A 13,851-nucleotide genomic window follows, 5' to 3' on the forward strand; every position below is an offset into this window, starting at 1 on the left:
CCTGAAGACATGGTGCAGGTTGCAGTGAAGAAGAAACGAGATTAGCCTTGAGACTAGTTGTGATGTTGGATAGGACTTCTTTCAAAAGTAGTCAACTTCCATAAAAAAAATTTTTTTTCTTTATATGTGATGTGTAAAGGTAGTTTTTAAGCCCTAGTGATTGAACATAACGGCATGGCTGTCTTTTTCAGTACTTAGTTTTCCATGGCATTTTGTTATTGAACTTTCTGGCTTTTCTGTGATATCATGGTATACATTTTGAATGTATTTGTTCTTCCCTTATTTGCCTTTTGTTAATGTCAAGCATAGCACACCAGACATTCCCTGTTGCTATGCAACTGCTAAATTCAATATTTAATATTAATAAAACTGAGTGGCATTAACATCCATTGAATAGAGGGTAGCAAAATATGACTTTACAGTATCTAATCAATAATATTTGTTAGGTTTAATGTATTGTTGCAGATATGAACAAAAGAGGAGTGACTTGTTTACAGTTGCTATTTTGAGCAAAATTAGTTGTGATTAAATCTTTGTGTTTATGACCAGATTTTTTGTTTGCTTTTGTTCTTTCTTTGTCATTGCTTTTTAATCTGTGACTCAAGTTTTTGTTAGTATTATTGATCTTCTGCCCAATTTTCTTACATCAGATTCTGTTCTTTTTTAACATTTTTATCTCCTAAAGCTTTTATTTGCATTTTTCTTTCCTGGCATTATTTCTTGCTATATTTACTTTTTTCCTTTTCAAGAATTTATGCTCAGCCCGCAAATTTGGAATTTGTTACAATTTTATATAAACCCAGGTGAAAGAATATTAGATTTGCTCTTCAGGATAAGACCTACTTAATAATTTCCTTTAGCTATTTGCAGTGTGTGTTTGATGCTTGCAAGGTGTTGAAATACTTTATTATTTGTGAAATCAGATTTTCTTTTGGGAGGGCAGGTAGGAGGGCTTAAGAATTGGAGATGGACTGTGGGATTTATTTATTTTTTTAAGTCAGATCGTTCTGAAAATAACTGATCTCTAGGGCCAAGATAGACAGTATCTAGCAGTTTCTTCTCTTCTCTTACCACTACCTACCCACTCCCACAACGCTACCCCAACCCTTTTTCCTCCCTAGTGTGGAAGAGAGGGGACCATAGCAATTTAGTGGAATATATTTTAATTTTAGTAGGTAAATAATAAACAGACATAGATACCTCCCATTTGTTTGAGTGGGTAGTTTGATTTTGTTAATGTCCTTGGAATAATTTTGATGGGAATTAAAGAGAGTTGGAAAACAATTACTCCCTAACAATAAATGAAAAATCTGGAATCTAGGATGTATCGTATAGAAAAACCAGCTCTCTAATTACAGTGTAAATAACACAAACTAGAGATTACTGAAAATTATGGCTTAATACTAAGGCAAAGAAATCCCTTACATTACCATCTTCTTATAGCCAGATACACAAAATACCATTTTCAGAGGCCATCATTTCTACCTCCTTACCTTCTAAATCCTTTTCTGTGGTTGTATTTGTGGTAAAGAATTGATACATGTGAGGGGGCCTTATGTATCCCGCAGGATGTAGTATTTTAATTTAAGTGGTACCTTTTAAGCATGGGAGTGCTTTTTAACAATTAAAATTGCAAGCCCCTAGGTGACAGATTATGTTGCAAAATACACAGTGCCCCTAGCTACTAGGAATTCAGTAACACTTTTTATATTTACTTTATCAGTAACAGTCCTATGCATTTGAAAAGTAGTATGTATACTGAATGCACAAGACATTAATTTCTTCCCAAAGGCCACACTGAGAGTGCATATGGATTCATAAGACTCCTTGTTTGTAATAACCATTTGAGTTCCCAGTGAGGTCCATGGCACACATTTTGGGAACCACTGCTTTAATGTGTTATTTCTGGTATGTTGTATAAAGATACAGTCTGATTCCTGCTCTTGTTTTCCTCCTTACTTTCTTGACCCATAAAAAATTGCAAGATGAATCCCAGCACTTTGGGAGGCCGAGGCAGGTGGATCATGAGGTCAGGAGATCGAGACCATCATGGCTAACACGGTGAAACCCTGTCTCTACTAAAAATACAAAAAATTAGCTGGGCGCGGTGGCAGGCACCTGTAGTCCCAACTACTCAAAAGGCTGAGGCAGGAGAATGGCGTGAACACAGGAGGTGGAGCTTGCAGTGAGCTGAGATCACGCCACTGTACTCCAGCCTGGGCAACAGAGCGAGACTCCGTCTCAAAAAAAAAAAAAAAAAAATTGCAAGATGGTGAAGATATTTTCAAATTGTTTATCATTCAGTAGATCATCAGTATTTGAGATAACAAGCCAGAAAAAAAGTTTTTGATTCTTTTCATTTTCTACTACTTTCACACTGGTAGAAGGACATAATAATTTAAACATTTGTGTACAAGTATATATATACTTTTTTTTTGTATGTATAATCAGTGGGGGTTTACATTTATAAAGGAACCAGCACATAGTTACTGTGGCAGTGTTAAATAGTTACAAAAGTCTTTTAAGTCTTGTACCTTCTTTACAAAAGTCTTGTACCTTACGTTTGTGTGATGTAGTTTTTCTCAGTAAAGATTTCATAAACTGTTAACTCAAAATCTGTTGTCTCAATTGGTATTTTGAAAAATGGTATTTAGATTATTTTAGAAAGTTGTGAAAAATTTGAAGCAGTTTTTGACTCATTCATTGAGAAAAGTACCTTTTAAAATGGAGCCTGAGAGTTTGTACAAAGAGGTGTTTGGGATTTTGTAAAATGATTAGAGAACCTGTGGATTTTCATTCCTTCATTGGTCTTGTTCTTGAATGTGCTCAGAATTTGTGTTGAATGTTAATCATTGACAGAAATGCAAATGCCCCTTTTAGATTTGTCATTGACACTCTTTTTCTAAGCATCCCTTTAATAGTAATCCAGGATCCTTGAGAACTGGAAGAAAACATCATCTTTTTTTTTTACGCAAAGATTATTCAATACTAGAATGAATATTATTGTGGTAATGGATTTTGTTTTTATCCTTTCAGGGTTTGAAAGTATTCTTGAAGGGCTGTTTGGACCTGCATTATTAAAAGATCTCAGTTTATTTAAAGGTATTCAAAATATTTTTGGTATTTCAAATTCTTCCTGGTGCCATACATGATACCTTGGTGATTTAAGCCTCAGTCTCCTTTTTATTCACGGTTTCATATGGATTAAAGTTATATTCATGTAAGCATCTTTTTGTGTTCACTTGATATTGTTGATATATGTATGAATAATGTATTAACTAGTGAGCAGTTAAGACTTAAGAATTTTAAGAGTTAAAAATTTTAAGACAAATATGGCCTAACTACTTAGGTTTTTGTTAAACAGTATTTTTGAAATTAATTCTGATTTATTTTCTGAAAAATTCTCTTTTATGACTATTAATTTGTTACTATTTTTGCAGACTGTGAACCTGAAAGCATTTCTGATTGGACTTTTGATGAAAACTGTTTATTCTGTTGCTTGAGAAGAGATAAAGTAAAGGTAACTAAGAAGCTTGTGAAACTTTTATTTAGTGTAATATTTTAAAGTTTTCATTTTTTAAAACATTGTATTACTTCATTGGAGGATTTGTAGGAAAAGGAAGGTATGGTTTTATACTTATGAAAGAGTTTGATAGTAATCCTGGGTTTTGCAATTTAAATTATTTCCATCCTGTTGAGTAGCCTATTAAGAAACCTATATCCTACAATGCATTTGTTGTTGTTGTGGGATTTGTTTGTTTGTTTGTTTGTTTGAGACGGAGTCTCGCTGTGATGCCCAGGCTGGAGTGAAATGGCATGATCTCGGCTCACTGCAGCCGCCGCCTCCTGGGTTGAAGTGATTCTCCTGCCTCAGCCTCCCAAGCAGTTGGGATTACAGGTGCCTGCCACTACACTGGCTAATTTTTGTATTTTTAGTAGAGATGGGGTTACACCATATTGGCCAGTCTGGTCTTGAACTCCTAACCTCAAGTGATCTGCCTGCCTCAGCCTCCCAAAGTGCTGAGATTACAGGCCTGAGCCACTGCCCATGGCCCGTGCATTATTTTATTTATATACTTCACTAGGCAGAATAATTAATTAGGTCTCAAACTGTTGTGTTTATTTGAAAATGAAATGTGTGGCAGTTCATTAATGGGAGTTATTTTTAGCACAAAAAGAACAGTAATGTAGATCTGGATCAAGCAGTTGCTAATTCATGTAGATTTGTATACTGTGGTTCTACTTTAAGACACTTCATAACATCTGCGCATTAATGCTGTTATTTTCAGTTATATAAACCGACTGAACCTTTGTGTATTTGTTGTTTTATTGCTTTGTTTTATACATAAACAGAATTTTGTTAGAAAACATTTCACTTGTTGGAAATACTTATTAATAATGGTTTACTGTCTTTTCCTTTTTTTTTCATGGTACATCGATTCTCTGTTTTAAAGCCTTGGGAACACTTTCTTCTGCCCTATACACTCTTAACGTAAATCATTGACCAGATTTTATCAGTTTTTCCCTCATAATGAATTTCATTTTTTTTCATTTCCACAATCATTACTATAGTTCTCTCTGTTTTCTTCAGTCTCTTAAATAGTCCTACAAGGTTAAACTCCTCCCAACCCTCACCCCTTAAATGGTATAGAAATGTTACCTTATGCTTAGTCTTTGATGACTTTCTCATTGTCTTCTGGATTCATTAACCTAACAGTGCCTCAATACCCTCCACATTTTAATCCACTTTTCTTTCTAATGATGTCCCACTAGTCTTCTATACAGTTTTCTTTCAACTAAGCTATTTCTCTATAACTAGAAATTCCCTTCCTTTTACTCTTAAGCACCATCCTTCCTCTGCTTCTATTGCTGTTTCAACCTTTCACACTGTTGTCAATATTATCTGTGCAAATTACTTGTCAGTTAATATTCTGCCTTATTTTGTTCATCCTTTTTCATGTTTGAATCTTTTGTTCCTAACTACATTGTCAACTGCTAAAAACTAGGCAGACCATACTGTATGCTTCCTTGTACCCCTGCATATAACCATTATATCACTATTTGTGTTGGCAAGTTGTTTTAAAATTTGAAAGCCATCGTGTAGTCAACTTAAGTGCTTCTTAATGTTCTTTTATGGCTTCTTTTTCTTGTTTTCTACATGAAAAAGTTGTTGCTCTGACTATTTGGAATGGTCTGTTTTTGTTGAATTGAGGAAGAAAGTGTTTTAAAATTTAATCTGTCTCCAAAAAGACTAGAAAAGAAAGCAACATTGTTTTGAGTTAAACTTCCAGTGAAATTGAAGTTCAGAATTTTAAACTCTGTGTGTGTGTGTGTGTCTGGTGGCTCTTTATTGAGCAGGCCATTTAATAGGAATTTTTGAAGAATAAAAAGAAGAAACAGTTACTAATTTTTTTTTTCAGGTTAGGATAAGGAAGAGAGCCATTCTATGCTTAGTAGTTGTATATAGTATATTCTTGTAATATGATTGAGAGTTTTCCCTTGCTGTATGAGGGTAAAATATTATATGAATTTTTTTTTTAAGAGACAGGGTCTCACTGTGTTGCCCAGGCTGGATTAAGTGATCCTGCTTCTTCAGCCTTCCAAGTAGCTGCGACTACAGGTACACGCCACCACACCCAGCTTGTGTGAATATTTTTAGAAGAAAATACAGATAGAGAAAGTCATGAAATGGTGAAGCACTTAAAACAACTGTTTTACTGTTTGTAGCTCTATAGTTTTTAGTTGGTTTTCTAAATAGAAATAATTTTTCCATTTGACAACTCAGCTGGTTCTGGGAAAGCTGTTTTTCTCCATTAGATATTATTTCCTGTCTTTGGCATTTATTTTCGGAGACAGTCATACATCTGTAATGGAAAATAGGATAAGAGAAACCCTATATCATGTGAATTGTCAGATTTACAGTATTTCTTCAGTTGTGTTAGACTTAAAGTGTTTGTGTTGGAACTCTTTGCAGTCACTTGGAGCATCTTGTCTGAGAAGAACTAGAGTCTGGAAATTAAATGTTTTTTTTTTTAAAGAGATTTATTGTATCTGTTGGATTGAGGCTTTGCATTTTAAGGCTGGCTTAAGATTCTAAAATAGAAGGAACTATCTGGAGAATATGGTAATAGCCAACAGGTGGCAGCATAGAGCATGGTATTGGAAGCTCGAGTTTGAGATTGGCATGGTGAGATAATCTAGGTAGTATTTGGAAAAGCACTTAGAAATATTGACCTGATATTTGGGAAACAGCAGTTATACATACTTTTAGCTAGTTGAATTTTCAGTAAATGCTAAATCTGTAGAATGGATAAAGCAAATACATTATTTATATTTACCTTTAGAAATATGTAGGTGAAAAATCTGAAGTAGCCTCCTTGGGAAGTAGAACAGGGATTCACCTAGAGATTAGGAAAATTTGAACTACGCTTCAGGATCCTACGGAAGTTAGAGAATGTAATTTGTAAAGGAAAGGTAGCTAACATGTTCTGAGCATTTACTATGTGCCAGTTATTTTTACCTGCTCCATTTTTGGAGACAAGGTCTTGCTCTGTTGCCCAGAGTGGAGTGCAGTGGTGCAATCTTGGCTCACCGTAGCCTCCGCCTTCTGGGTTCAAGCGATTCTCATGCCTTAGCCTCCCAGGTAGCTGGGACTACAAGCGTGTGCCACCATGCCCAGCTAAGTTTTGTATTTTTGGTAGAGACAGGGTTTCACCATGTTGGCCAGGCTGGTCTTGAACCCCGATCTCAAGTGATCCGCTCGCCTCAGCCTCCCAGAGTGCTGGGATTACAGGCGTGAGCCACCACGCCCTGCCGCTCCTATTTAATCTTCAAAACAACCCTATAAAATTGATTAAAGACACCCTAGTTTTCTAAATAAAGAGGTGGAAAGGGTCAGAGATGTTCAGTTATGGGCAAAATCACATAGCTGGGATTTGATGCATGTTTTCAGAATATATGCATTTTGTTAACAGTAGGAGCAGGAACATGGAAAGTGGAGAGCAAGAATTAAGTAGGCCTTGGAATTCAGTTGGAAAGAGGGAGGGAATCCTCAGTTGCAAATTTCTCAGTTGGAAAGAGGGAAAGTGTATTTGAAATGACCAATTATAGCTGTGTTAGGAATCTGTGAGTGAATTACTGCCTGCCTGCCTGCCTCGGTTACCTACTTACTTCTTTCCTTCCTCCCTTTTTCTGTTTTATGGGCATATAAAGTAGGCACTCTAAAATATTTATTAAATGAGTGACTAAGAAGTCAAGAGGCTTAATAAACTTGGAAAATTATAATAATAGCCGTTTTGAGTGTTTTTACATATATACACAATTCTCTGTGTACTGCTTATTCATGAGGCTTTTCTTTAACTTTTTTTTTTCTTTTTGAGATGGAGTCTCACTCTGTCATGCAGGCTGAAGTGCAGAGGCATGATCTCAGCTCGCTGCAGCCTCCACCTCCCTGGTTCAAGCAATTCCCCTACCTCAGCCTCCTGAGTAGCTGGGATTACAGGCGCATGCCACCATGCCTGGCTAATTTTTTTGTATTTTTAGTAGAGACGGGGTTTCACCATGTTGGTCAGGATGGTCTCGAACTCCTGACCTCAGGCAGTCCACCTCAGCCTCCCAAAGTACAGTTACAGGCGTGAGCCACTGCACCCGACCTTCTTTAACCTTTCTTTAAGCTTCAAATTTTTAAATTAATTTTAGCCTTATAAAACAGTTGTAAAAATTGTAAAAGGAATTCCCGTATATTCTTTAACCAGATTCTCCAAATGTTAGCGTGTTATATAACCACAGTACAGTTATAAATTCAGGAAATTAACAATGATACAATAGTGTAATCTGCAAACCTTTGCAAATTTGCCAGTTACCCCACCAGTATCCTTTATCTCGTCCAAGATCCAGTCCAAGATTACAGTCTGACTGATGTTATATCATTCTTCGTGCATCATGTCAGAAAGCACATGGTGATATTTACTTTGATCACTTGGTTAAGGTGCTGTCTGCCTCTTTTCTCTAAGGTTTCTTTTTTTTTTTTTTTTCTTTTTTGTAGCTAATGGATACATTGTTGAGGGAGGTACTTTGAGATATTGTAAATATCCTCTTTTTAAATTATACTATTTTTTTATCATCTAATTTTAGCATCCATTGATGAACATTGGCTGAAAAAAAAATTACTGTGGTGTTTACCAAATGATTTTCTATTTCCATTATTTCTTCTACATTTATGAGTTGGAATTCTATTGTAAGGAAGAGCTTCTCTCTCCCCGTTTATGTTGTTGTTTTAATATATCAGTACGAACTCATGGATTCTTATTTCATTCTGTGGATTGTAATTCATTACAGTCCTTGTTTACTTAGCAGTTCAGATTATCCTAGGCCATTTAGAGCCCTTTGAAGTTGCCTCTTGTGTCCTTTTTGACATCTTTGTTTTCTTTAAAGCACTTTTTTTTTACTTTTTGGCATGAAAAGATGTTCCAGTCTTAACATGTACTTTCCCTGTCCCAGCCCTGGATTTCTCCAAAGAACTCTAGTTCCTTTTAATCAGAGAACTGTATAAGAATTCAAGGTGTGGGCACTAGGTGTACTCTTGGTACTAGAGTGTCATTGCTTTGAAACATGTATGTTTACTGAAATACACGTGTATCTATGTTATTTTATATATCAATGAAAAACCATCTAATGAGATTTTTTGATTACAGATATGTTGATAGTATGATAGTATGAAGAGCTAATCCAGTAGTAGAGGGTCGGGGAGACATGGGAAGGAAGAGAAATTACTTTTAGTAGTTAATTCCTAAAAACGGACTGCTTCAGTGATGAATCTGTTCTTGTGTATGGCTGGGATAGAGATAGCTGTTGTAAAGTACAGATAACATGGATGATTCGCTAAGGATGATGGGAGTGTAGGATGTTATACCAAAATATAAAATTAGTTTATGTACTTAGGTTTAAGACTAAAGTAAGTTCAGTATTTGATTGGCATATTAGAAGAATGTTTTAAGAAGTTAGAACTTAAGGCTGGGTGGCTCACGCCTGTAATCTCAGCACTTTGGGAGGCCTCAGGCAGGCAGATCACTTGAGGCCAGGAGTTTGAGACCAGCCTGGCCAGCAAGGCAAAACCCCATCTCTACTGAAAATACAGAAAAATTAGCTGACTATGGTGGCCCATGCCTGTAATTCCAGCTACTTGGGAGGCATGAGAATCGTTTGAACCTAGGAGGTGGAGGTTGCAGTGAGCCGAGATCGTGCCTGGGCAACACAGAAAAACTGTCTGCAAAAAAAAGAAGGTCGAACTTGATCTGTGTTTTTGAAGAATATGTAAGTCTGGATGAGCAGAGATGAAAGGTCACATCCTGGTTGGAACAGGGCATTCATTTTTGGAAGTAACCAGTGATATGGTTGAAGCCAGATAACCTTTCAGTGCCCAGCTAGCTCAGGAGTCATGTAACTAGATCTTTTTCACTGTATCAGCATATTTTGCTGAATGTTTCTTAATTTCTTCCAATTCGTGAATATGCATTAAGTTTGATTATATCCCTTTAACATTTTAGTTTTTATTGCATTTTATTTTGTTTTGAGATAGAGTCTCGCTCTTGTTGCCCAGGCTAGAGTGCAGTGGCGCCATCTTGGCTCACTGCAACCTCCACTTCCCAGATTCAAGTGATTCTCCTGCCTCAGCCCCCGCAAGTAGCTGGGATTACAGGTGTCCGCCACCATGCCTGGCTAATTTTGTATTTTTAGTAGAGACGGGGGTTTCACCATGTTGGTCAGGCTGGTCTCAAACTCCTGACCTCAGGTGATCTGCTTGCCTCAGCCTCCCAAAGTGCTGGGATTACAGGCGTGAGCCACCATGCCTGGCCTTTATTGCTATCTTAATACATTGAATTTTTTTTTTCCCCAAGCCAAACTGTATCCAGCTTTATTAAAGATACGTTCGATAAACAATTGTTGTATTTCAGGCAGGACATGGGCAGACAGTCATTAACAGTATAGAAGAACTTTCAAACTCCCTTCTTCAGTGGACTACCAAAAATCAGAAAGCCACTATAAAACCGAATGAAGTCTTCATCTGATGCTCTAAATGGGGAAAGTTTAGAGTGAGGGTTGACATTTCACATTTAGCATGTTGTTTAACAGCTTTTCAAGAGCTGACCCAGACTTTAAGGAAGTGAAATGAAAATGGCAGTATTTATCTGAAGATCCACAATCTAGAAATGGAACCACTGCTCTTTTGAGGGGTGCCATCACTGGAAAGTCCAGATTGCCTGACACACTGGTAACCAATTATTGGGGGTCAGGTCCCAACAGATGTCTGGATTTAAGGGAGTTAAGTCTATGCTGACAGGTGGAAAGGAAGAAGAAGACATAAAAATGCATTTGTTTTTCCATACCACAGGCTTTTGTGCCATGGTGCCCACATGTATCAAAGTCAGGGAATCCCGCCTCCTGGGAGCCAAGAGGAAGTCTCTCAAAACTAGAAGGGAAAGGTGTTTTCCCCGCAACAGTCCAGCTTCGGAGACATTCTATTAGTGGCCTGTGCCCCTTCCCCCAAAAGCAACAATGAAGTATTCCATGTGCTCACAGCATAGCTTAAAAAAATATGTAAGTGAGTAAGTCGGGCACGGAGGCTCACGCGTGTAATCCCAGCACTTTGGGAGGCTGAGGCAGACGGATCACAAGGTCAAGAGATCAAGACCATCCTGGCCAACATGGTGAAACCCTGTCTCTACTAAAAATACGAGAAAATTAGCTGGGCGTGGTGGCATGCGCCTGTAGTCCCAGCTACTTGGGAGGCTGAGGCAGGAAAATCACTTGAACCCGGGAGGTGGAGGTTGCAATGAGCCAAGATTGCGCCACTGCACTCCAGCTTAGGGAGAGAGCGAGACTCCGTCTTCAAAAATAATAATAATAATATAAAACGAAGCAAAACAAAATTCTGCATTTTTATGAAACTTGGTAAAAAATAGAATTTCAAACTATACAGTCACCAGAAGTACAGTTATCAAAAATGCACACACTTCACTTGGCATCTGCAGCACCTTCAGCTTTCTGTGCCTGGTCTGATTTGGCATTTCCCATTTTCTGCAGAGTTATTCCCCTCCTTGCCAGCATCAGCTTTTCCCTTTTTCCCTTTTTCCCTTTGTGTACCTTCTCTCCCTCCTTTGCAGGGCCCTTTGAGGCTTGGGCTCTGGCTTTGGAGGAGCAGGGTTAGCAGACAACCTCGCAGATCTCTGTGATTCGTCCTTCACCTTGGCATTATCTCCTCTAGCATCCCCTTCAGCCTTTCTCTAGGCATATTGGCGGTGACAGCAGCAGGATGTAGGTGCTGGCCACGGGATGCAGTGGTGCGTGGCCTTTGGTAGTCCAAGGGTTGTTCTCACATCTTCTTCACACTGTTCCCATTGAAAGTTTATATTAAGAGCAAGCAGATGATAAATCTAGTTGTTACTTTTATATTGTATTCTCCAAAGTGTATTTATGTTGAATATGTTACTTTGGGCATATTCATACCTGCTCGATGTGACTTGCCTGTCATCTTACACCAGAATACCACAAATCAGTAAGTATTTACCTGTGATATAAAAGGAACTATGGAAGAAAAATTTCAATAAGTTTCTATGTATTAGGAGTGAGAAAGAAACATGAGATATTTAAAGAAGGTATATATATATAAAATTTATTATTATTATTTTGAGACGAAGTCTTGCTCTGTCGCCCAGGCATACAGTGGCACGGTATTAGCTCACTGCAACCCTCACCTCCTGGGTTCAAGCAATTCTCGTGCCTCAACCTCCTGAGTAGCTGGGACTACAGGCACATGCCACCGCACCCAGCTAATTTTTGTATTTTTAGTAGAGATGGGATTTCACCATGTTGGCCAGGCTGGTCTTGAACTCCTGACCTCAAGTGGTCCGCCTGCCTTGGCTTCCCAAAGTACTGGGATTACAGGCGTGAGCCACTGTGCCCAGCCTGTATATGAGATTTAAATAGAATGCAGAGTTAAATAGATATCACATATTAATACATGTTAATTAGGTGCTCAGTTAATTGTCCAAATCTAAATTGCTGGGTCTAACCTTGTTGTGTTTCCAGATGTTTGGTATAGATTATTTAGAAGGATTAAAGAAAACTGCTTGATATGAATCAGTGCTCAGTAAGAGATTCCATGAAATATCAAAGAGTTTATTTTTTCTCCTCCAATTTGTAGAGTTGTTTGCAAAACAGGCAAAGAGAAATTATTGTTGACTGCTCTGTTCAGTTTTATGTGGTCAGAGTCAATGAATAGACTAATCATTTGGCAAGATTATTAAATGTCTGGTTCTGTGTTTGGCCAGAGAGGATAACAAGTAAAAGACCTGGTCCCCCCTTGTTTGTGGAATATTGGGGAAACTGGGTGGCAAAAGCAATTAGACTTGTAATCTATAAGGAGATTTAAATCATCTACCCTGTGCACCCAGAACCAGAGTTCTCATATAGGCAGGGAACATTAAAAGTAAAATCCGATGCTCATTCCCATATTTAGTATTTTAGAGACAGTGGCTAATGCAAGAAAATATAAGTACGGTAGCAGTTTGAGAGGTGCAGTAGATGACACTGGAGTTGCTTAATCTAGAAGATAGAACTCAAACTGAACCTTAAAAGGATCTGTGTGTGTTTTAGAATGGTTTAGTAATTGTTTTTAGAATGTAGTATAGAAGGATTTACATCGAGAAAATTATGGGAGGGTCTTACAATAATTCAGAAAATGAAACTGTTCTAGAGTCATGGCTGTGAAGATGCGTAAGGAAGAGATGTGCGTAGAGAATCTGGAATGAAGAATTGTCGAAGCTTAGTGATTACGTAAATACATAAATGAGGGAGAGGAAAGTGATACTGATATTAGGCTTCCACCCCAGATGGCTTGGCATGATGAATTAAAAGTCAATTAGAAGTCAAGAAGAGAGAAGGGGAAGTTTTGGTGCAGTGGCCAGTTTTACGAGGAGAGAATGGAGATAGCTCAAAGCATTTTGAGGTGAGAGTGAACATTTAATTGGAAGTGTCCAGTAGATAGGATTGTGAGAAATGAGTTGAAATAAAAGGTCTGGGGTGAAGATATATTGGAGAGGGTTTCTGAAAACATGTGATTGGATTATTTGAGCAAATGAAGTTTTTGAGGAGTAAAGCACAAAATACTGAGTTTTATAGAAGACCTTCATTTTAGGAAGTAAGGATCAGATTAAAAATAAGACAGAGTCATAAAATAAATGAGTTACCCATTTTGCATCAGTTATCTTCCTGGCCCCATACTCTATAATGACTGGGGGGATGGATTGTCATGTTCGTCAAACTAAGGTGGACTCCTGTACCATTTCCCAGAATGGACCTCAGATGGGTTGAGCAAGTACCCTCAAAACATACTACAGTGGGCTTTGAGAGAATAGGTTCTCAAGAATTCTGGTGACTATAAGTCTGACAGCATTGATGAATATGTGGGTGTTGGTGGGAGTTAAGAAATGAATATACACTACTAGCTTGAAAAGTTGTCAGTGAAAGGAATAATGAAAACAGCATCATAGAAGAATAGGCAAAGGATTAAAGATTTTGGGAGCTAAAGGGGGAAGCTTAAGTACTATACTCATAGAAGAAGCTGAGAGGAAGAAATTAAAACTTAAAAGGAGGGAACAGTTGGAAAAGGCAAGATTGTAAGAGATATTAGTTACTGAACATTGGTAGGAGATTCCTACTGGAATTAGAATACAGTCAGTGTAACTTCAGGAGTTACAGTTGGTAGGAATTAAATGAGGCATGAATGCCTGAATATAAGAACCGTGGCCAGCTGACTTTGCACTCACAGTGACTGGTGAGAAACTCTCAGAT

The 13,851-nt window shown here is 37.7% G+C and overlaps 1 protein-coding gene across 43 annotated transcripts in view; it reads left to right on the top strand.

Moving 5' to 3' along the window:
- LCOR (ligand dependent nuclear receptor corepressor) overlaps positions 1-13,851 on the top strand; it is a 157,085-nt gene that overhangs the window by 80,482 nt on the left and 62,752 nt on the right. For 33 of the 43 annotated variants that reach the window (XM_045362186.3, XM_074002318.1, XM_065521211.2 and 30 more), the window contains 2 exons: positions 3,037-3,102; positions 3,441-3,520. In XM_045362186.3, coding sequence (XP_045218121.2) covers positions 3,037-3,102; positions 3,441-3,520 — 146 coding nt within the window. Of the gene's footprint in view, positions 1-3,036; positions 3,221-3,440; positions 3,521-13,851 lie in introns of all 43 variants that reach the window. The other 10 variants (XM_074002321.1, XM_074002327.1, XM_074002337.1 and 7 more) reach the window with 1 other exon arrangement.

The sequence above is a fragment of the Macaca fascicularis genome, chromosome 9 (genome assembly GCF_037993035.2).
Source record: "Macaca fascicularis isolate 582-1 chromosome 9, T2T-MFA8v1.1".
NCBI classification, from domain to species: Eukaryota; Metazoa; Chordata; class Mammalia; order Primates; family Cercopithecidae; genus Macaca; species Macaca fascicularis.